The sequence below is a fragment of the Protopterus annectens genome, chromosome 10.part0 (genome assembly GCF_019279795.1).
Source record: "Protopterus annectens isolate FY-2018-M chromosome 10.part0, PAN1.0, whole genome shotgun sequence".
NCBI classification, from domain to species: Eukaryota; Metazoa; Chordata; order Ceratodontiformes; family Protopteridae; genus Protopterus; species Protopterus annectens.
The window spans coordinates 731,089,109-731,112,985 of NC_056744.1; the positions used below are offsets into that span (position 1 = coordinate 731,089,109).

At 37.0% G+C, this 23,877-nt stretch overlaps 1 protein-coding gene across 1 annotated transcript in view; it reads left to right on the top strand.

The window, feature by feature from the left end:
• EFCAB7 (EF-hand calcium binding domain 7) overlaps positions 1-23,877 on the top strand; it is a 1,599,470-nt gene that overhangs the window by 719,144 nt on the left and 856,449 nt on the right. Inside the window, exon 9 of the mRNA XM_044085554.1 lies at positions 8,383-8,540. Coding sequence (XP_043941489.1) covers positions 8,383-8,540 — 158 coding nt within the window. The remainder of the gene's footprint in view (positions 1-8,382; positions 8,541-23,877) is intronic.

Below are 23,877 nucleotides of genomic sequence, written 5' to 3' on the forward strand. Positions count from 1 at the left end.
TATGTGTTTATTGGAGCTTATACAATCAAGTTTAACATCTAGAGATGAAAGAATGCAACCTTTGTAAAAATGACTTTTTGTTGAATAGTTTGCTATTTGCAGTTTTATAGAAAGACGTATGGTTCTATAGATATCATCATTTGTTTGAAGTGTGAGGCAGTAGCGTCATTTTTTAAAAGGTTCAGGCTACACACATTGAAAGTTAGAGTACAAACTCAAAAGTGCTCAATTGGAGGGAATGATTTAAAAGTTCTAATGCATGTCATAATAAAATGTCTTAAAGCATTCCTTGTGCAGGTTCCCATTCTTGCTTCAGCTCAATAATCCTCTTGTTTTTAGGAAAAGAAGAGTTATTTGTATCTCCAGAAATATCACTCACATGACTAGGACAGTTATGCAATATCAACTGTGCTTTTCGTACAATTTGGTATATTCCTGTATTGTTCATATTCAATGCTGTTGTGCTTTTGTAGGTTCAGTCCAGTGTGTTAAATGGAAGATGCAAGTTTGTGTCCATATGCCTAATAATTTTGAAGAACAGAATCTTTCTTGTAAAGGGGAGAGATGTAATGATAGGTAGTATGAAGATGCTAAAATGTTTGTTTAATATATATATATATATATCCTTTAATTACCCTTTTACTACAAGTGTGCAATGTAATCCTTTTCAAAAGTAACTTAAACCACAATGCATTGCAAACGCTTAACTGCAATCAGTTGGGTGTGAGATGCTGAAGTGTTAACATTGAGCCACCATGTTGTTTGCTGATGTGTTAACATTGTTTGAGCCACCATGTTGTTTGTAATAAAAGTTATCTGTTTGCTGGAACTAATGCTGAATCCTATCATTATTGACCTGAACAATGAAGTAAATAGTGTGTATTTCATAGCAGTTTCTGACAATAGGAAAAGACTTTGCACATCATGGTTCCTAGGAAATGATATCTTGCATACGCTTGTGAGACTAAAGAATTTAGCAAGACCCACCTTATGTACAGGAGCAAGATGATACATCAAAATCATGTGAGGATCGGAGTCTCAGCTTCTGTAGACATGTCTGTAGCTCTAAATGTGGACTTTAATCATTACTTTTTGCCTCCTCATAGACTAAGGTTTGTTGACTGGCAAGGATGAAATGCTTCTTGCATGTCCTTCATTGCCTGACCCTGGACCTTTAGCTGTCCTTCTGTAGGAAAGTTTCCAAACCATGTTGGATGGAAGATGGCCAAAGAGGTGCAAAATTACATCAATCTGTAGGCCATCTGGTGCCAGTGGTGGGCCACATGCAGGCTTGTCATATGGCAATGTGTGCATATCTCATAGTTGAATGCTAAACCAGCATCACTTTGGCCGCTGTGCTACCTCTTGGTAGTTGAGAAAATCAAAAAGACTTTTGAATGAAAGAAAGGGTTCATAAGTGTGTTAGGTCACAGTATCAAAACTTAGTGGGAACCATCCCCTGGCAAGGACTACTCCCTTATTACTGCAGATATGATCAGCTGTAGGCTCACTGCATCTTGAGGACATAGAGACATTCTTCTTCTTCTTTGTAATGACTTTGTTATGCTATCTGAACTCATCGGTCACTTACTAAAGTCTCCACAAAATTGGACAGCACTAAATCATACTCAGAATCATTTAGCTGTATCACTCAAGTCATGGAAAGCCACATGTCAAGTGGCTGAATCTGAGAAGACAGATGTCACTGTGCTGAAAATGTACAGGAATAATGAATCCTCCTCCTCCTTATCTAATAGGTCACCTCCTTATGTCCCTTTCTTTGGAAAGGGCTCTCAGTTTCCCGAAATCACCCAGAGGGTAACATTCTCTTCCCTTTCCTTATCTGTAGAAGTACGTGAAAGAAGGAACAGGAACTCTGTGTTATAGTGGCCTTGGTGCTAGTGATTAAAGATACTCATTTTGCTGCTTGGAAGGAATTGGACAGGGATTTTTTTTTTGCTTCTATCCCTTCTGGCTATCACTCCTTCCCAAAGTTGCTTAATGTGGTCCACTCATTTCCCTGTGACTCTTTTATTTCTCTCATGGTGAGGGTCAAGACAGGGGCTGTCAACCATGTGGGACTAAAGGTTTTCCTCCTTTAACCTTAATCTTTTACCTGTGTTTATGCTTGCTTTCATACAAGGATGGGACTGCAGTGGGCTTTTCTGAGAGCATGTTGTATGCTTCTGTGAGTAATGCATCCCTCAGGAGACCAGGACCCTCCCTTAGAAATAAGTGATTCTCTTTGATATCTTGTTTCTGTCGGGTATTCCATGACTGAGGGTGCACCCTGGGTGAACACACATCACCCTCCCCCATGAGAGTTGTGGTTTGACACTGCCTTGTCACTCTTCTGTCTCTCCATTTCAGTTCTTTCAGCACCCTGACCACTAATCAAACCTGGAACATGGGGTTGTATTCAGGGTTTTATTCATCTCTGCTATGAAAATAACACCGGGTCCTTCAGTAATGAAGTGAACCACCTTTCTAAGCCACTTCCTGCGTATGCTGCCCTTTTACCAATGCATGTTATGTTTGTTTTCTCCATTGTATCCAAAGCCCAACATACATTTCTTAGACACTAACATTTACCATTCTGATCTCAGGTAAGATTCACAAGGTGATAGACAGGTTTTGCAAGAGGATTTAATCACCTGCCATTCTTAACTTGTGTTTCTTGAACTGGCCTGTTCTGTATGTCACAATTTTAGTAATCGGTGATCAAGCAAGCCTTGGAAAGCTTTTGTACTGTTTCTGTCTTGGATAAGCAAAAATCTGTTGAATACTGCATCCTCAGTGGGGAATTTCTTGGAGCATGCTGTAAACATAATGCTGCAGATGAACAGCTAGGTATGCAACATCTTGCACATACACATGCAGTGCTGTTTAGCTTTGGCTCCCAACTTTTTTGCAAACCTCTCCAGGGCACTTTGATATGCCCTTTAAGACTGTGATCCTCTCTGGGTAGCCATAACAGGAAATTACTAATGAACTACTTAGTTTATTTGAATTTATTTACCGGCAACGGTGCACTAATCCAAGATGAGCCTTTTTCAGACATTGCCTTGAATAAAGAAACAACATAATTTTCAGTATACTGAAAAGTAAAAGCAGTCACATATAACTTAAGTATTTCTAATGATGATCTAGCATATTCAGAGATGATTACAGATAAAGCTTCTATAGACATCATTATACATTAAGTGACACAAATCACAAACATTATCATCTTGCAAAGCAGCTATATAAACTCTGGTAGAACTGCAGGAAGTATTTAATGGGATATGAAACAGAATATAATAAAGGTTAAGTTGATGGAGCTGATGCTTTGGTGAATATGAAGAAGATTTTTGCTTTCCAGAAAGAGGGCAATTCCTTTTCAGCAGTGGAGGGTGTTTAAAACTCTCCCTTTTCATTCTACTGTAAACCTGTTCAGTTGATAGGAGATAGAGGCTTGCAAATACTATGGAAGATCTTTCAAAATCCTTGGTGTTTTGCCTCCTCTTTGGTCACAGGTGGTTCCTCACAAAAGGAATTTTATAGGATCAACTCTACAACAGCCCTGGCTACCTTCAGAATATTCCTATCAAAGCCAATTTATTCAGGTTCACCCTGTTGCAGAGAACCATCTTCATGGGCTTATCCTAAAGATTATCGTAAAGAGTCGTGCCAGAAATGTGCAATTTTTCTTCCCACCTCATTAAATAGAACAACTGGTTTCTATCCAGATCTTGGATGCATCATCTCTCGTACATACCAATAAAGTTTGCATACCACTGTCATTGAAGGCAGAGGCTCTGGAAATAGTGGTATGGGTGGTAGGATGCACACTGTGGGACAGATGAAATGAGGATATCAGAGTAGAAATCAAAGTAGCCCCAGTTGTACCAATTGCAGAGAAGGTGGTTCACTCACGTGCAAGAAAGCAGAAGATGATTTGGTCAAATATTTGGGAGAGAAAGGAAAAAAGCAAGAGAAAATGAAGGCATTCAGTCACAAGGGGTATGGATAGTGTGAAAGAAGACCTGCTACAGTCATGCATTACTGCTAAAGAAGGTAGGAGACTGGCAGTGAATTGAGTGATGTGGTGATGCTTGACGTGACACCCCTACCCATACAGAAAATGAAAAAAAAGGATTCATGATGATGATGGCAATTACTTACATACCACTGTCAATTTTGGAGAAGTTGCTGTTTCTTTTAACCAATACCGTCTCTACCTGTGCAGCTATTTTGGTATCCTTTCCTGTGCAAATTTAGAAAATCTGTTTTCTTTATCACTACACTTCTAGCCAGTTTCTTCTTCTGGCTTTTTTCTCTTTTCTTTCTTTCTATACATCTTCATTTTCTAGTTTGATTAATAAACGTTGCTTTCTGTTTCTCTTTCATATGTCTACATATGTATATTTGCATGTATTTGTATGTGTGTGTGCCCATATATATATATATATATATATATATATATATGTGTGTGTGTGTGTGTCCGTGTGTATATATATGTATATATATATATATATATATATATATATATATATATATATGCGTGTGTATGTCTATATAGATATATATATATATATATATATATATATATATATATATATATATATATATATATATATATATATATATATATATACATACATACATACACACACGCATAAATTGTGTATGATTTTATATGTAATGTATGTGCATTTGTATGTTGTTGTGTTGTGTCTTTCGGCTTTTCCCTGTTAGGGGTCGCCACAGTGGAACTCCGGTCCACTAATGATTGGTAGTTGATTTTTACGTGCCGAGTTACTAGCCCTGATGCACAACCTTCAATGAAGGTATGCTCATTCATGCATGTCTCCACGCAGAAGATGCTCTAGCTGAGAATCGAACCGGACAGCATCTTACTGTGAGGCGACAACGCTACCACAGCACCAGTGTATGTGCATTTGTATATAAATACTTATTCATCTTCCAATGACCTATGTGATTTAGGATTGGGAAAGAGAGAGAGAGAGTCTGCCCTGGGACCCAGTGGGGCACACGACAGTAAGATCTCTTTCCTGTCTGGAAATAGAACTCAGTACCATCAACTTACCCTTGGCCTACTAAAACAAGAAGAAGAGCAAGAAGATGCATTCTACATTGTTCTGCATATAGTATGAAATTTAAGAGAGAAAAAAAATCATATCCCCTGTGACTCTAGAATAGATTAAGTGGGTAACTGGACAATGAATTGCAACCCCTTCTTGGCTAAGAAGGTTATAGATTCAGGCTGTCAGATGTACTTTATGGCTTGGATTTTCAATTAGATCCCTTGCTCTTACCATGTCTTTCATTTGGAGGCTTCCAAATGATTGTAGCAACTAGGAAACCTTTCACTTGTCAGGTGTCTTTGACTAATGGGAGATGGTTCTGTTTTGACAGAGAAGGTGGTCTATGTTGCCTCAGATATTTAGCTTGCAGATAGTCTTGACCTGACTCCAGCAAATGTACAACTTGGGTCTCATTTCTGATATAGTCAAGGCATATGTCTCTGGCATCTTCAGATCATAAGCTTGTAGAAGGACAGGACTGTGGTTAAGCAAATCCTTAAAAATGGTTCTACATATTCACCCTTCTTTGAAGAACCCCTGTGCTTCTTAAAACTTAAACTTCATCGCTATCATTTTCTCCATTTTCCATTTAAATTGGCGAGTTCAGTGACTCTCGTATTCATCTCTGCTCTTAGGAACTCCTAGCTTCAAGCCCTTGTTTGTCAAGAACCCTGTTTGGTCATTTCACAAGAGTGCCTCCTTTAGGATGAACCCATATTTCTTCCAAAAGTGATACCAAAATTTTTCTTAAACTAGTCAGTTCTTCCCCGTTTTCTTGATAGATATGGAATCCAGAGTATAGAGAGACCTTCATGCGTTTGACAATGCATGCGTATGGCTAACTGAATTTGCAGATGACTGGAAGCTGGGTATTGTCATTTGCTCAGCATCCAGTTACATGGTGCTTCAGCAAGAACTTACCCATACAAATCAGTGGTATATTAGAAATGGGCTTAAGTGAAATGCAAAGAAGTGTAGCTTTAGCTAGCTTCTCTGGTGCTCTTGGCAATTGCCTAGCCTGGCTACCCTCAAAAATGAATGCCAGTACCACACTGGTGTCCCATCTGCACCTGCCAATCATGCCCCTAACAGCTTGCACCCAGTGCAGCTGCCTCTTCACCTCATTCTTTTATCTAGCCCACTTAATAAATAGAAATGTTTCATCCATGTTAAAAAACGTTGTTACTCCTCTACATTCTGTTGTGTTCAGTCCATTTATAGAATGTAGTGCTTCTTTTATGTATATCTTTTAAAACATATCACACAGGTTGAAAGACTTAGGAGCTTCCTAACTAAAATAATTAGTGTGTTGAAGACTGTCATCTACTAAGACATGATCAAAGCTCTAACAGACTCCTGTGAGGTGAGCTTTGTCCAGCATTCTTTGTAACCTTCATTGATCTTCTATACTTCCACAAAACAAATGGCTTTACAAATACTCAAACTGAAGACCTAAACAACAGCTTGTTGCCTTGATACAAGAGAACAAGAAAGGAAGCTTACTGTTGCTAATAAAACTTTTTAAGTGAATTGCTAACTGCTTTATGTTTTTTTTTCCTTCGGACAACAAACTTTCCATTAGAAAATGTTGCTTCCAGATGTTCTGTCCTCCTTGATCATGGCTGTTTTCATTGTTTGCTTCTTAAATGTCTCTATCACACACTTTTGTGTTATGCCCACTTGACCACAATTGTTTGTACTTTAACCAAGCATTATTGCTTAACCCATTATTCAAAGAGTTAAACTTTAGTTGGTGCTGTGGTGTTTCAACAATCTTGTAATCTTATGTATTACCTTTAGGCCATCCTTCAGCTCCAGCCTTTTCAGAGTCTAATTTTTCATGCTTATATAATTTCCAACAGTTACCAATGCAGAATGCCACAACAACATCTACATCAACTGAAAAGGCTGCAGAAATACCTCACAAAGAGGATTACTGGCCTCAAACAGATGCCCTATGCAGACCGACTCAAAAAACTCCAGCTTTACTCTGTCGCATATCGCCTACTCAGAGGTGATCTCTGCCTAACATACAAAGCAATGGCAAACCTAGAGCTGTTGGACATGCTCCACTTAAAGAAATCCCAATCCCTCCGAGCTATACGCTCTAGGAACCAAAACCTTGTCACCACAATAAACAGAACATGCTGGAGGGATAGATTCCTGTCCCAGAGACTTCCCATGCTCTGGAACAGACTACCTATCTATGTGAAACAGAGCTCCTCATGAGCACTCTTCAAGAAAAATCTTGATGATTGGATGGGTAATAAGAAATTCACCCCGGGGATCACTTCTGTGGTTCTGCTTGACAGGGGCACAGGAAAATAATTTTCTTGAGTGGCAAAAGCCATGGTACCTTTTTGGCTAGGCTTGTATAGGCCCTAGGGCCAATAGCCTAATACCTACCTATGAACCTATGAATTATTTGTGAAAATTTGTGCTCACATTATTAGTTGATCTGTATGGAGGTTTTCTGCAGTGCATGCTTATTACTTTCTTACTATCCCCTTGTGTTTGGACATCCTGTGGTATTGGATGAATTTTTCTTTAAGCTTGGCAAGTATGTTTATTTTCCTGTCTTAAATGTTCAGCTTGTTCAGTGGATGGGGCCAAACTGAGTGCTGAACGTTTGAGCAGTAAACAGAGAAATTCAGAATTGTGTTGATCTGATAATATTAGAAGAGGAAGTCTCAACACTTTCCCACTGCAGAAGGCTTGTTTTCACTGTAACCATGTATGGGAAAATTTGCAGTTGTCTGTTATTGTTTGGAGAAATTTGCCCTTTGCAGAATACTTTAATTTCATCTGGAAAACAGAGTTCTGTCTAGAATCAAGGGGAGCAGTGTATCTGACCCTTGTAATATGAAATATGCTTCTTAAATTTCAGAGATCTCATTTTATTGCTCTCATAAGTTGTTTTTGCTGGGTCCACTTTTCAATGCCCTTGTATGGAAATTCAGCTTTGTATTGATCTTTTTCCCATGAATTGTACTAAAGGTTTTCTGACAGTGGCAGATAAAACATGCTGCTCTTAAGTGACTAATTCTGATAATTAAGAGTTTTTGATTATGGTGTATGAAAAAAATTGAGGGGGTTCACTACTGTAACATTTGAATTAGCTTTACTACTACAGATAAAAAATCTGGCCCATTTACGATTACATAATACTTAATATATAGGCCGCAACATACTTATGTAAGAGGAAAAATAAAAAAATGAGCATACTTTAAAAAAGATCTCAAAAACAAACACATTAAATAATCATGGCATGTTATTTTTTTCCTTGTGAGGAAAGAAGTTTTACTGGAAAGGAGAACTTGTTTCTGGAATATATCGACTACTGCCTTTGACAACAGGCTGCAGGCTGAGGAAGAAGAAAAAGCAGATTACTGGAGAAGCCAAATTGCTGTACCGAAATAGTTCTGGAGATCTAACCCTCACCAAAGAGTTCAGGTGAATAAATGTTAAAATTGTGTCACTTTGACTTTTGAAAGTACTGTCAATTGTTAAAGGGCATTTTAAACTGTAAATGATCTTGATGAAAGGTGGTTTCCTAACTTTGATTTTTTTTCATGAGAAATTACTCCAAAAAATGTGTTAGGCATTGCATATAGGAATGTATGGCAATAATAATATACATTTGCAGTGTAGTCTAGTAAAATAAATGTGATTGATACTGTTGTCACTTTCTTGACTTATCTGGTGTGTGTGTCCATTTTCTTACTTATTCGATAATCTGCAGATTCTGTTAACCAGACTTACTTTCTTATCCTTTTTAAGAACTGCTTTGTCATTATTATGTACTACTCTGGAACTCATTCACTGTGTTTTACTTTACTGCATCTTTAGAATGGTTATTTCTTTTATCCATCATGTTTTTCTAAAGTAGGACTTCCTTATGTATCCCCTGAACCATCTACTTTTTTGTGCTGTCTAAGCAGCATATTAGGCAAACATACTGATGCATTAGAGGGGATGGCATGTAAATGAGACACTTTTTAAACATAGTTTGCCACTGCTGATAACTGTTACAGAAAACCTTTGAAGTTGTAGTCAACAGAGTAGCTAAAGGTACTAGTACAACTACTTTTCATTAAGACATTGTAATAAATTTATTAAAGAAGTTATCATGAGTGCTTTCTGCAGTTAACAGCCTTTGTAAAAGGGAGAGGATTCTTTTCAATCATGAGCAAAATGTTCGTGTGTTGCTTCCTTTTAATCAACAATATGAAACAAAACTTATGTAAAAACGCCAAATGGTGTATATTATGAAAGCAATGTGCTCTTATTATATATCTCTTAAGTATATGTACCAACAGTGCACCAATTGTCAAGGATTTGTCAGAAATATTTATTGCTTCTTTGTAGCCCTAAGCCACAAGCTGGTATTTTTTTCCTTTAGTTTGGTGGAATGAGACTACATTGGCTAGTTATGCATCTGAAATACATATTCTCACAGTTAAGTGCAAAAGCATATTTAGGATGCCTGTCTAATTATATTCTATGAAACTAAGCAAAACTATAAAGATAAATAAATTAGAATTAAAAAGCTGAAGCATTGACTTCAAATACCACCCAATAATTGTGATTACATAAAATAATGTGAAATATCCTGTTGCTTAGATTTACCTATTAATGTTTCTTGTTGGCAATTACAGAGAGCATTTCTTTTAAATTCATTCTTCCCAATTAACAGTTTTTGTAAAACAAATGTATTTTGTAATCAAGAGCAAAATTATGTATATTGCTTTCCTGCAATCAGCAGTGCTTGTAAAGCAAATGTATTTTAAAAATAAGAGCAAAATATTCAGTGTTGCTTCCCTGCAATCATCAGCACCCATGGAAAGTGTCATTTTTAGCCAGTAGCAAAAGCTCTGTACTGTTAAAGCAGTATAGTTCTTTTTTCTCAGCTTCTACAGTCACATAGAAACACTGCAATAAGCCTTTCATCACTTAAAATGCTTTATATTGCTTCCCTTGGTCAACAGCAGTTCTAAATATAATGCATATTTTTATTAAAGAGCAAAGTGCTGCAGTTTGCTTTCCCAACAGCACCTGTGAAAGTCATGTTATCAGCACAATACTATTTGTTGTTCAAACAGTGCACCTGTATCATTATTATTATCTTAGCTCACACGCCCATATGTGATCAGTGCACTACATTATATTTGTAATAATCTAGAATAAAATTAAATATCCTTGTTCTCTATTACTTTAAAGTTTCGGTTATGAGATAAAGGGTCTATGTCAAATCTTCGAACGCTGGAAATGTAGAACGTTGTGGTCGAGACCATATGATCGACATACTAATGGTGCAGAAAGGGAGAATTTCCCTTTTCTGCACTGAAGTGTGGTCTCGGAATTAGTATATTTAAGTAGGGGGGTGGGGGGGTGCAGCACTGTTAAGGTATGTTTTTCTTTTTATTATTATATATTTGAACTTCTTAATGTTGAACATATGGTCTCGACTATATGGTATTTGACATTTTGGACGTTCGAATATATAACATAGACCCGAGATAAATAGTGTTTCTTTTCAATTGTTGCTTCCCACAGTTAACAACTGTGTAAAACAAATATACTGTTTCCCTGTAATCAGCATCGCCTTTGAAACCAATGCCATTGTTTTAATCAAAACTAAAATGCTGTATGTTTAATTACTATTTTTTACTTCATCTCCTACATCCACATGCAAACTTCACAACAAATAATATTTCTATTTATATAAAATAAAGTGAAATGTTTGGTTACCTATATATGGTAAGTACATTGCATGAAATCTGCAATGGTTTTAATAATTAAAGCTAGTTGTATATGCCATTTACAAAGCTATGCGGTTGCCATTATCAGTCTAAAACTTAATCTGCTAAAGAGAGCAAACAGAGACATTGACATCTCATTTACATGCTTAAGAAACATCTCACTCAACCCAGCTGGCAACAGTCTACTGCAATCACAAGAACTCATTATAAGTTCAGGGATAGAAAGCAAAAATAGGTGCATTTAGGTGAAATAAAGTCTGCAGTGGCTGTATTTCAGAGAATTTCACCTTCTCTGAGATGCAGTTATCTTGGAGTTAATGTATGTATACATAAATATATATTATATATAAAATGTGTTAGAGGTGCAGGAGGGCCTGCCCTCTGCAAAAAGTGCTTTTAATACTTAACATATTTCACAGTTTACATTTTTGTAGTAATGACGTTTATTTTTTGAACTTGTAGGATTCTTCCTTGTATGGGGCCTCAAACTTCCAATAGGCACTTTTGGTCACAGCTTTGACACTGATAAAGGTTGTGATGGCATATTGAAGTAATTACACTCTCCCCACCCTCCAGTCCAGACATATGGTCTGTGGAGCACAGTTCTCCTTGAGTGCTATCCTCAGTCAACAGACATAGCAAAATGGCAGCTCCAAAGTGACACCTTTGGCAATGAAAGGCATTTGGGAAAGGATGGCATCAAGCACAAATCTGCAGAGGTGAATATTACTTACTCTAGCACTGTATTAATAAATTTACAGGATGGCTGCAGACAGTGAAAACTTTTGTCACAAGTAGGGTTGCATGTCTTCTCTCAAATAATTTCATTCCTTCTGATGCTGATAGCTTAGTTGACAGTGAGCCTGCTTTATAGGATTGTAAATTGTAGGTTTCGGAACTGAAATGTAGCAGCAAGCAAAATTTAGCAGTAATTACAGACTAGAATACCACTGGGTTTGACCGAAACAACAAGTCCCAGCTTTGTAGCAAAACTTCATTCCCTATTGTCTAGCAGGACATGGTGATAAGGTAGTTGGTCATGTAAATACTGCTAGAATAGTCAAGTAGCAACCTACCCCTTTGCCTGACTAAGTTTCTTTATTTTACTTCCATCACAAATATTAGCATGTTTATTTTTTATTTTACTGTTATTTTCATCCATTCCTCTTTTCTGTAAAAGGTAATAGGTTTTGCAGATTTTTCCTGCTATCCACTCCATTAATTATGTAGCGCAACCAAGGGTATAAGAAAATCCAGCCAGATGACTACCTTTACTTCATAGCTTGTCATGTGCTGGTCAGTTTCAGCAAAGTTACCCTTTCACTAAACTTAGGGTTCTAATTCTGCCTCCTAAACCCGTTTTGCTTAACATATGAAGGCATTCACCTGCCATTTTAAGCATTTCCAGTCATGTCTTCTTAGTAGGGCTGGCCTTGGGTAAACTAGTGCCTAGGGGAAAAGGCTCCATGGCACACATACACACACACACCACACTGTCCAACCAATTCTGGCCTACTCACACTGTCTAGATTACTTTTTTCTCCATTTCATTTTTCTTACTTTTCAGTTTTCTCTTGCAGTCATTCATTCATTAATTTATTCAACATATTTCATCTGAGCATGGCTGCACTCTGATAACTGTGCAAGTAACAACTTAATTAAGCCCATTGGGTTTTATAGATGCTCTGAGGTACATTTTAGTTTTTTAAGTAACCGTTTTCATCCAGTGATTTCCTGAATAAAAATCATGATCAAAGAAAGAAATTTAGTCTTACTCTTTAACTTTTTTTTCCTGTATCCTTTCAGCACATCCACACTAACCAAGAGTACACTGTAATAGCGGCAGTGGAAATAACTGCATCAAGCGAGAGGCCTGGGCGCTGTTAGGTCCCCAAAAGCCATGACATTTCTTGATGCTCTGAGATGCATTTTAATTTTTTTATAAATAACCTTTTCATCCGGTGTTGGCCTGAATAAAAAACATGATTAAGGAAAGAATTTCAATCTTTCTCTAAACTTTGTTTTTTTTCTGCATCCTTTAAACACACCCTTACTGACCACGACTACCCTGTATTATCCAAATTTAGCTGAGGGTCTGTGTGCTGTTAATCACTCATGGCTTTCTGTAGTGCATTTTAGAGCTTTTTTCCCCAACCTTTTGATCCAATGATGGCGTAAAGAATAATCATGTGCAAGAAAAATAAATTTGGCGATTGTTTATATTAAGGCATGCTGTTGTAGTTTGTGCAGGTGTGGGCATTGCCGACTTGACTGGCATCCAGATAGGCTGTAAGTTGTGTGTTTGCTGGTGGGATGATTTGTCAGTCTAATTCTTTTTACCTTAAGGTATCCTAAAGTAAACGGTCAATGAGACAACCACCCATATTAACTAAGGGGGCTGCCTCCTCCTGCTGCACATAATTTTAAGTGACTTGTGGTTCTGCTGTGGGGTGGGTTGGAAGGCAGACCCCCCCATGTAAGTTATGCTCTCTGTCTTTTTAATCTCTCATCTCCTAAATCACAAAACAATAAATAATAATAATTCTTTGACTAGACTGCACATTAAGTGGACTGAATTTTTGTAGCCTTGTGGCAGCCATGTTACACAGGACGGGCACTTGCTGCTGGAGATCCTGCTGTGACCTGCAGTAAACAGTCACCAAAAATTCAGTCTTATATTTTTATTTCAAGGAAGAAATAAGTTATATCCAACTTTTAATGCTCAAAGCTGACCAACTAGTTCATAATAAAGTGAGAAGACAAATGCTTGTGAGGATAGGTAAATTGTATCTGGGAAAAGTACCTGCCACCAAACCCTCACCTCAAAATAGGTATTCCCTTTCTGTGCATTCTCTTCTGATATTAAATTAGGATTAAAATTAAGGCACAAATGCCCACAGTCGTATTTCAAGCTGCTGCTGTCATATTTACCTTCAGCATGCCTCCTCATCTTCTACCCCCGAAAAGACAGTCAGCCGCTGGTACCCTTCTGATCTTAGACTGAGACAAAACTGAAAAAAACAAACAGAACATAGTATTTGCTGTTAGACATATAGAAACAGCAATGTATTTACTCTTCTGCAAGAGATAACCACCTATATATGCATTAGTTGTTTTTAGTGAGGAAAATGGAAAAAAAAATAATGATTACAGTAGTGTGTACAATTTGTTACATCTAGAGACAGTAAAGTACTACTATACAAGCTGTAGTGACCCTCTGTGCACCTCTCTGAAGTTTGCAAGGAAAGTTAAAAAAATAATGACTGCACTGTCCCCAGTCCAACACAAGATATACTGATCTCTAATGTTTCTGAGGAATGTTAAAGAAATAATGACATCGTCCCCAGCCCTCGCATACAAGTATGGCAACTTCTGTGTACTCTTATGAGCAGGGCTGATTTTAGACTAGGTGGGGTTCAGGGCAGAGTACATTACTAATTCCATGTCAAAATGCACTTGCATACCATTGATGTGTGGCAGCCTTCAGGCCCCAGAAGTTCTGAAGGTGAGGGTTTTCTGTGATGCATTTATCCCTTTTTTTGAGAGATGAGTGTTAAACTGAGCAAGTGACAGATAAGGTCAGTTACTTCATCCAGGTAACCCCCACCAGACAATTATAGCCACATTTATGTACAGTTCAGACATCTGATTATGATTAAAGAATATGACCATGTAACATATTTCACCTTTGTTCCAAATAAACAATTGCCACACATTAAAATATTGCACATTGCTTCACAAAATCACATTAGACTTTCAAACTCAAATAAGCAGCAAACAACAACAGGCATTTAAGCCTAGTCTGCCCTTGCATATGATGTGTACTGTTAAGTAGACCATCTTACTTCTCACAAATGCACATTAGTCCTACAAAGCCAAATAGTGAGGGTTTTAAACTGAGCAAATGGCAAAGAGGATCAGTTACTTTCCCAACCTCAACCCCCACACAGCACTTATAGCCATGATGTCTAATGTGGGTATGTAATATTATTTCACCTCCACTGTCCATACACACAAGATCCAACACAGTAAATATTTCCAATCCAAGTTACACAACATAAATCACAATGCCAAAGGAATATTGCCCCAAATATCTTGTTGATAAGTGCTAGCATCCCTGGAAAAAAATAACACTCGTCTCACCTCAACTGTCCACACAAATCACAAAGCCAGAAATATTGCCAAAAATATGGTTGATCACTGCCAGCAATAATGTTAAAATAGTAATAATACTTATCTCATCACTATACCACTCCTGTCACCTCAACTGTCTACACAAAGTCAGAAATATTTTCAAAAACTATCTGGTTGATCACTGCCAAAATTATTGTAAAATAGCAACAGTAACTCACCACACCATTCCTTGAACTCTGTCTGTAGAAGGTCCCTGATTTATTTCAAATATAAAAAAAAAAACACTTTTGTCATGTGCAACTCCGTGCCTACATTTGAACACTGTCAGATCTCAACTCCTATGATCTTGAAATCTTTAAACTCAATGTGAGTTAGGTGAGGTCAAGTGTAGCACAGTCCCCTGGATTACCTGATGTTCCTCATGCTCATTTTCTTTTTCTTTTATAGTGTTTTATTTATTTATTTTTTAGAGCAAAGAAACATTGCTCAAAAAAATAAATAAATAAACAAACAGTGAAATAGCACCCATGTAGGGATGGCAATTATGGTGCCCTAGTCGATTGCATGGTTCACTAATGCATAAGGCCAGCCCTGCTTTCTAGTCATAGTGCATTTCCAAACTAATTCATTACAAGGACAGGTGTTTTTACATAATTTACCTTTTTCTTTTCAAGTGAATTTTTTTCTATACAGGTTCTTTTCCTGACTGTTTTCTTCATCACTGTATGCCTGATCTCTCTTCCTCTTTAAGCTCATTCTAGATTGTATCCAGCATATACTCCAGTTTATACTCATCTGAGTTCACTTTCTTCTGTAGCTCCTGATTCTCAGTCCCAGCTCTAAAGAAACCTGATTATACAAGGTACCTGAGGACTGAAAATTTTTAATTGCCCTTCTGCTGATCCTTCAGTGATTTCAATTTCCACTGGTAGTCCTTCTAAGCTTTTGCCATCCATTAAGCCCCTTTCATCAGATAAGGACAGTCAAGTCATGGAACGTTTGGGTAAAAAAAAGTATATACTGCCAAACCCACATGAACAGGTATGTTTTTGCTGTTCTTTCTTATGTAGCTAAGGTAGTGTCTGACCTTCTTGATTCTGCTAGGAAGACTTCAGCTTTTTCACTGCTTGGGTCTACTTCCCTGGTTGCTTGTCACTCCATAAAGTGCAGATATTATGCATCTGATGCCTCTTCCAGGGCTGCTGCTTTTGGTTTTGTGATGAGCCGTTATTCTTGGCTATGTATTAAAACCAAGCTTTTGGATGCACATTTGGATACCCAAAATCATTTTGGGACAACCACTGCTGACCTGTTTAAGTCCCTCCATGAAAAGGGTAAAGCCTTGCAGGAACTCAACAAATTTTTTGCCCTTGTGAGCCATTTTAAACCTAGCCAATTATCCCTTGTGAGACTCAAACCCTGTACCTTGTGTTTGTAAGGCAAACACCTTAACCATTAGGCCACCCTCCCAACCTCTCTTATCCCCATGTTCCAGAAGAATTACCATTCTAATTCCACTTTTGCCAGCAGGCAGATTCACCCAGCTCCCAATAGTAAGAAGGGATATAGGCATATTCCCACTGCTAAATCCACTTAGACTGCTTCATCTCAGAAGTCTTCTTTTCAGGACAAGCCTGTGCCCATTTTACATTTGGCTTTCTCTTCTCCTTGGCCAGGTCCCCTTGTTTTGCCATGTTTCTATGTCTCTTCCAGCTTGGCATCAGCTCACAGCAGACTCTTGGGTGCTGTCTGTCATTCATCAGGAGTATTTCATGATTTGGAAGTCCCTTCCTCCCATTTTCAGGCATTCCACAACCTCCTCAAGAACAGCTTCCTCATTTTCCGAAGGTTTTACTGTCCGTTTTGGATCAGGGCAACATTCAGCCTGTTCATCCTACCCAAGTGGGAAAGGGGTTTTATTCCAGAATGTTTTTGGTTCCTCAGAAGGAGAGTATGTGGAGACTAATTCTGGATCTTCTGCTAACACCTTTCTGAAGGTCCCTTCTTTCTGGATACTGTCTCTTAAGACTATGTTTCCTGTTCTTCTTCCCCAGGCCTTTTTAGTTTCTCTAGACCTTAAGGATGCAAACTTTTACATCCCCATTCACCCTCTATTCAGGAAATGTTTGTTTTTGTGTTTCCTCCTCTCAATTTCAGTTCTCTGCTTTACCATTTGGCCTTTCTCCTGCCCTAAGGGTATCCACCAAGTGGCTCACTCCTTTCCTTGCTTTTTGCAGGCTTCGAGGGATACAGATTTTCCCCCTATCTGGACAATTTGCTTATTCAGTCTCCTTCTCCCAGCAGTCTGTTGCAGGATCTCCACTTTACAAGTTGTCTTTTACAAAGTCTGGGGTTCACAATAAATCTCAATAAATTGGTTCTGATGCCTTCCCAGGATCATGTTTGTCTCGGGTGCAGACTTCAAACTATTTCCATGTTAGCTTGTGTTCTGTTCTCAAGGTTTTTGTCTCTGACAACCTTTTTCTAGTCTGTCCTTTCTCTGTCCTCTCTCATGGCCAATGAATTTCTCTGGGTTCTGGTGTTTGTGGCCAAGCGCCATATGAGGAAACTACAATGGTACCTCAAATCAACATTGCCACTCTCTGTTCCTTTACTTCCTTATCTCAAACTTAAGGTTCAGTGGTGGATTCAACAACTCTCTCACAATCCAGGACTGTCCCTTCTGGCTTCAGTTCCTTCTTAGGAACTGTTCATGGACTCCTCAGACTTGAGGGGGGGGGGCTTCTTTTGGCCTTCTAAAGGTCCAGAGTCCCTGGCCTTATTATCAGAGGTTAGATCATATCAATGTAAAAAGGATGAGAACTCTGCTTCTGGCTTTGCAAGCTTTTCATTCCCTTTTCCACCCAAGCCCTCTCTTAAGTCTTCACAAACAATGCTATTGTGATGTGGTACATGAACAAGAGGGGGGGGTATAAGGTCCTTTGCAGATTAGCTCATCAGGCATGGGGTCTGGCTATCAGGTTTCGATTGACTCTTCAGGTGGATTACATTCCTTCAGAGCACAGTCTAGTGGCAACCTCACTGAGCAGGTCCAGAACACAGGCTCAAGAATGGATGCTTCACAGAGATGCGTTTCTGGACATAATCGATCAGTAGGGTATTCCTCAGGTAGATCTTTTTGCCTCCCCCTCTGAACAGATGACTTCCTCTATTCTGTTCAGGAGTACCAAGACCTCTGTCTTGGAAAGTGGATGGCCCTGTCTCTTCCTTGGAAGAGAATGTTTTTGTATATCTCCCCCCCACCCTTCCTCTGTTGCCATGAGTTCTGCACAGGATCAGGCAGAACTCCCTCAAAATCTTGCTGGTAACTACATTTTGACCAAGATAGTTTTGGTTCCCTCTTCTTTATCACTTGGCTGGGGGTAATCAACACAAGTTATTTTGCCAGGTGGATCTTCTCACACAAGACAAAAGGATCTCTTATCCATTCTCACCTGTCCACTCTTCAGATGACAGTGTGAGTGATAGGTTTTAGATTCTTTTCAGGCACCTCTTTTCTGAAGATGTGCTCTGGGTTCTGCAGGAGTTAAGGAAACCCATTGCCAGAAAATCATACATGTCCAAATGGAAAATATTTTCTCTCTGGTGCCTCTCTTGCCTTCAGAATCCTCCCTCTTTGTGGGAGTCTTCTGGTTCTGTCTTACTTGTGTGATCTGCTCCATGCTGGGTTGTCATATTCTTCAGTTAAAGTTCACTTATCAGCTGTCTCTGCTTGTCTGCCCTTGTATCCTCATTTGGCCTCTCAGTTTGAAGTCAAGCAATTTTTAAAGATATCCTTTGTATCAGGCCATCCAGAAAGCCTATCTTGCTATTTTGGAATCTCAGTTTTTACTTGAAAATTTGACTCTGGCTCCTTTTGAATGTGCTAGTTCAGCTTCTTTGCATGTCTGTGCTTGGAAGACCATTCTTATATTGGTTTTTACTTCAGTCAAGAGAATGTCTGAAATTCAGGCTCTTATGGCTTTTCCTCTTGTTTCGTTTTTCACAGAGACAGGGTATCTCTTCGAATTAATCCTTCTTTTATGCCCAAGGTGGTTAATGAGTTATCCCTTAATCAATCTATTCACCTTTCTTCCTTCTCCATAGTTTGCCATTTAGAAGGTTCTTCTCACCTTGGATCTGCTTAGCTGGCTCAGGTATTATTTGGATGAAACAAAAGCAATTTGCAGGACTTTTACCATATGTTACTATATATATAATCATATGTTTCCTGTACATAATTTGTGTACTTATCCCAGTGGACACTTATCGTTATGATTTTTTTTTTAAATTTTGGAATTAAGTTTATTACACAATTCTGTATCTAATGTTTATACATTGAGTCTTGTACCACCTCACTTACCTGATTAGCAAACAAACAAATAAGTAAATAAATAAAGACACCAGGAAAGGGATTCAGAAGGCTCTGGGATCCTTGCTTCTGAAACAGACAAGAATAATTAAACACCAAGCCACAAAAGAGCGAAGAAAAAAACAAAAAAAAAAACACAACCACAGATATAATAAACAATTTAAAAATGCTAACACCCTGGCACAAAAGCCTTCAAAGGAGTAAAAAAATCCTGTCAAACAAACCATTTATCTAAGCATACGTATAAAACAATTAACATTCTAATAAAACAATCAACCTATCAATTAATCACTTATTTCCATTCACAGTCCTTATTTAACCCCATAGGGTCCAAAGTAGTGTATTTTAAAATATAAACAGTTTCCTTATTCAGTAATTTATATTTAAATTTTGCTTTGTCCCTCAAAATGTAAATGAAACCTATTGCTTTGTAAATCCTTCACAAACTGATCTACTAAATCAAAACCCCCTTTACATAAAATGATTAAATCATCTATAAAATGAAAAATATTTCACTACATAGTTACTAAAAACATATGTCTATATAAATATTGTAATATATAAATATTCTAACTCACAAAAATCTTGAGTATCTCTTGTATACAAAGGAATACCTTGTACCACAGGAAACAAATAACTATGTTAAAAAAACACCAATATTATGTAAAAAATATTTATGTGCAGCATTTTATCTAAGCCTTTATGAACTTTTGGAAGATGATAAAAAATAGCTAAATTACAATTATCAGGATTAAATTTCTTTTCAGCATCATTTTAGTAAAATATCCCAACCTCTATAACCTCTTTCAAGTAGCTGCTGATATTCACAAATGGCATTATTATAACTTTCTATATTACTTTTTCATAAATATCCTCATTATCAAGATGTTCAAAACACATTTTCACATACTGCACACAATTCATCAATACAATTTTACTGCCTTTATCTGTAAATTCAGATTATTACTTAAATCTAATAATGTTTGCCATTCATTCTTAGTCATATATATTTAACCTCATGCTGATTCCAAAATGGTGGACAGCCTGTAAGCACACAGACAGTGCAGCTCCTGCATTCCTATACTATAATCTGACTTCAAACCAGCGCATCGCTTAGGAAAAGTATACCAAACATCAATGGATTAAAGCAGAAATGCAAGTACTTACTTGTTTCATCTTTACTGTTCAAAGAGTCTCTCATTCTGAAGGAAAAATAATTACTTGTTGGAAACAGAGCCCTGAATCGCATGGTGTGGATTCTTCAAGACTAACAGGCCTAATAAGAGGAAAGTAACAAGAAAAACAACTTTCATAACAAGACTTATCATTTAAAATTCTGCACTACTACTAGGAATCTAACTATACAAGATTAATGGAGAATCAGCCAGATCGGATGGAAACTGTAATCACAAAAAACAAACCGTCTGCAATTACTACTCCTGAGAAAGAAACCACTTCTAAAAGGCAAAAAATTAACAAGCAACAAGAAGAAGCTGATAAAATGTCTCAAAGGTTAAAACAGGAACAACCTTTAACACTGGAGAATCTGAAAACTGCTTTACAACCTTTATAAACAGAAGTGCAGGGTCTCTCTCATAAGCTAACTACATTTGGCTCTACTCTGGACCAAATTGTGCTTAGGCTTAAACAAAATGAAGCTAAAATTATGGACAATGAGATAAAAATAAATGAACTGCAAAAAAAAGCACAAACCAATGACACCATAATTAAAGAATTACAGCAAAAAATGTTAGATTTGGAAGCTAGAAGCCGGAGAAATAATTTTATCATAAGAGGTATTCCAGAGAGCTTTAATAATTCACAACTTATTCCAATAATAAAAGAAATACTAAGCTCTCTTCTGGCTAATAAAAATCTCCTGGATGAGATAGTGATCAAAAGAGGTCACAGAGCTATAAAGCATATAGAAACAAGTGATCTTCCTAGACAAATCTATATCAGACTGCTTAATTCAGCAGATACTATCAGCTTATAAGATTAAAAAGAATGTTACATGGAGAGTGCATAAAATTATGATTACTCAAGATCTTCCTTTACAAATTAAACAAAATCGACAGAAACTCAGCAAATACTGCAATTACCTCATTGAAAATAAGATTTGTTTCCAAATGAGATATCCTGCAACTTCAACACTTTATTACAAAGAAGAAAAAATATCCTTGGAAACACCTGACCAGGCAAAATCCAACTTTCTGCGTCTCTTCAAAATAAATCCTGCCTGAGACAACTCTTTTCATATATTTTGATCCAAAAACAACATTTGAAAGGCTAAACAAGTGCTACAGCTCCAAAGAACTACAGGATAGAAGAATATACCACGCTTATGGGAAATTTTAAACAAATGGATGTGGAATGTGTTCTAAATAACTCTGCTTACTTGCCTGTAAAGAAAACCTCTTTGCTACACTGTAATACTTAAGGTACTGTCTTTTAGTAACTGCCTTTACATTTAAAAGTTACAAAGCTACCTAACACTGTCTGCATAGAGAAATTACTTTAAAGTGCATTTACAGCTTACAAAAAAGAAGTGTTGAATTACATTTAAAAAATGGGATATAACCTTTGATATAATAGTTTAAGTAGTGTAAATATTAGACATAAGTAGTTTCAGTTAAAATGTATACTCATTATTCTACTGGCATAACCATTGAGTTGCTTTTAAGTATGTCTATGAGCAAGGTACAAAAACATTTCTCTTTTTTTTTTCTTCCTCTCTGTTTGTTCAGTTGATGGCACTGGTTAATTATTAATATACGAGTTCACAATGTTGTGTTTATATTGTTTTTGACAGTGCAGTGTTAAATGAAGATTCCAATACATTTAAAGAACCACAGTTAGTTGCTGTTAGCAAGAATAAGGCAAATGTTGTTGAATTTTAAAGTGCTGCCTTCTTTAAATGTTTAAAATGTATAATCATTATTCTGCTGACATAACCATTGAGTTACTTTTAAATGTGTCTATTAGCAAGGTATAAAAACATGTTTTTTTCTTTTCTCTCTGTTTGTTCAAGTAGATGGCACTGGTTAATTATTAAGATATGAACACACAATGATGGATCTATATGGCTTTTGCCAGTGCAATGTTAAATGAAGTTTCAATACATTTTAAAGAAGCACAGTTAGTTGCTGTTAGTAAGAATAAGGCAAATGTTGTTGAATTTTAAAGTGATGCCTTCTTTAAATGTTTAAAATGTATAATCATTATTCTACTGGCATAACCATTGAATTACCTTTAAAGGTGTCTATGAGCAAGGTACAAAAACATTTTCCTTTTTTTTCCACTGTTTGTCCAGTAGATGGCGCAGGTTAATTAATAATATGAGTTCACAATGATTGCTTGTTGTTGTTGCATCTTTCGGCTTTTCCCGGTTAGGGGTCGCCACAGCGGAATTCCGGTCCGCTAATGATTGGCAGTTGATTTTTACATGCCGAGTTGCCAGCCCTTATGCACAACCTTCAACGAAGGTATGCCCATTCACGCATGTCTCCACGCAGAAGACGTTCTAACTGAGAATCGAACCGGACAGCGTCTTACTGTGAGGCGAGAACGCTACTGCAGCACCACCACCATGATTGCTTGTATGGTTTCCAATACATTTTAAAGGACCACAGTTAGTTGCCGTTGGCAAGAATAATGCAAATGTTGTTGAATTTTTAAAACAATGCCTTATTTAAATATACATATACTGTACTTGGTTTTTGAAAATAATGTTTTGTTTACTCTTTAGTAACTCTTGAAATGTTAAGAATTATAATATATTACTGTTACTACAAAACTTTTTATAAAAGCTACTTTTCCTTTTCTCTATATATAATATCTAAGGGTACAATTAATATAATATTTTAAGAAGTCTGAAAATGAATATGCAGTATATAAATAATAAAAGGAGATGGGCACAGTCTGTTAGTGGATGACTGTTTGCATTTGGAACAGTATGGGTATTATTGACATCCCTCTGATATATATCTACCCCTTGTTGTTAAAAATAATAGTTTCTTTTAGTTTCTTAACTCATGCACATTGACAAATACAGAGGGATGGGTGGTTAGGCGCCTATTTAGAGTTTAGGAGTATAGAAGTGTCAACATTTATTCTTAAGATAAATATACTAACAGAAAAAGTTTATAACTGTATTTGTGTGTATCAACTAATGAGAAACTTCAACAATATTAATAAAAAATGATAACCATAGACTCTTGGAATGTTAAAGGAATGGTAGATAAAAAGAAATGTAATTGTGCACCTCACATACCAAACTAAGGCTGATATAACTTTCTTGCAAGAAACTCACTTAGATAATCAACTTTGGGTTAGGGAAAGGAAAATAAAATGGGTTAAAACAATAGTTGCTGCAAATTATAGTTCTTTGTCCAGGGCAGTGGCCATTATAGTAAATAAATCCTACCAAGGAGAGATTACTTCCTATGAAGCTGACTCAAATGGAAGATGGGTATTATTTACTACTGAATATCATACTTTAAACAAACCATTACTCTTTCTT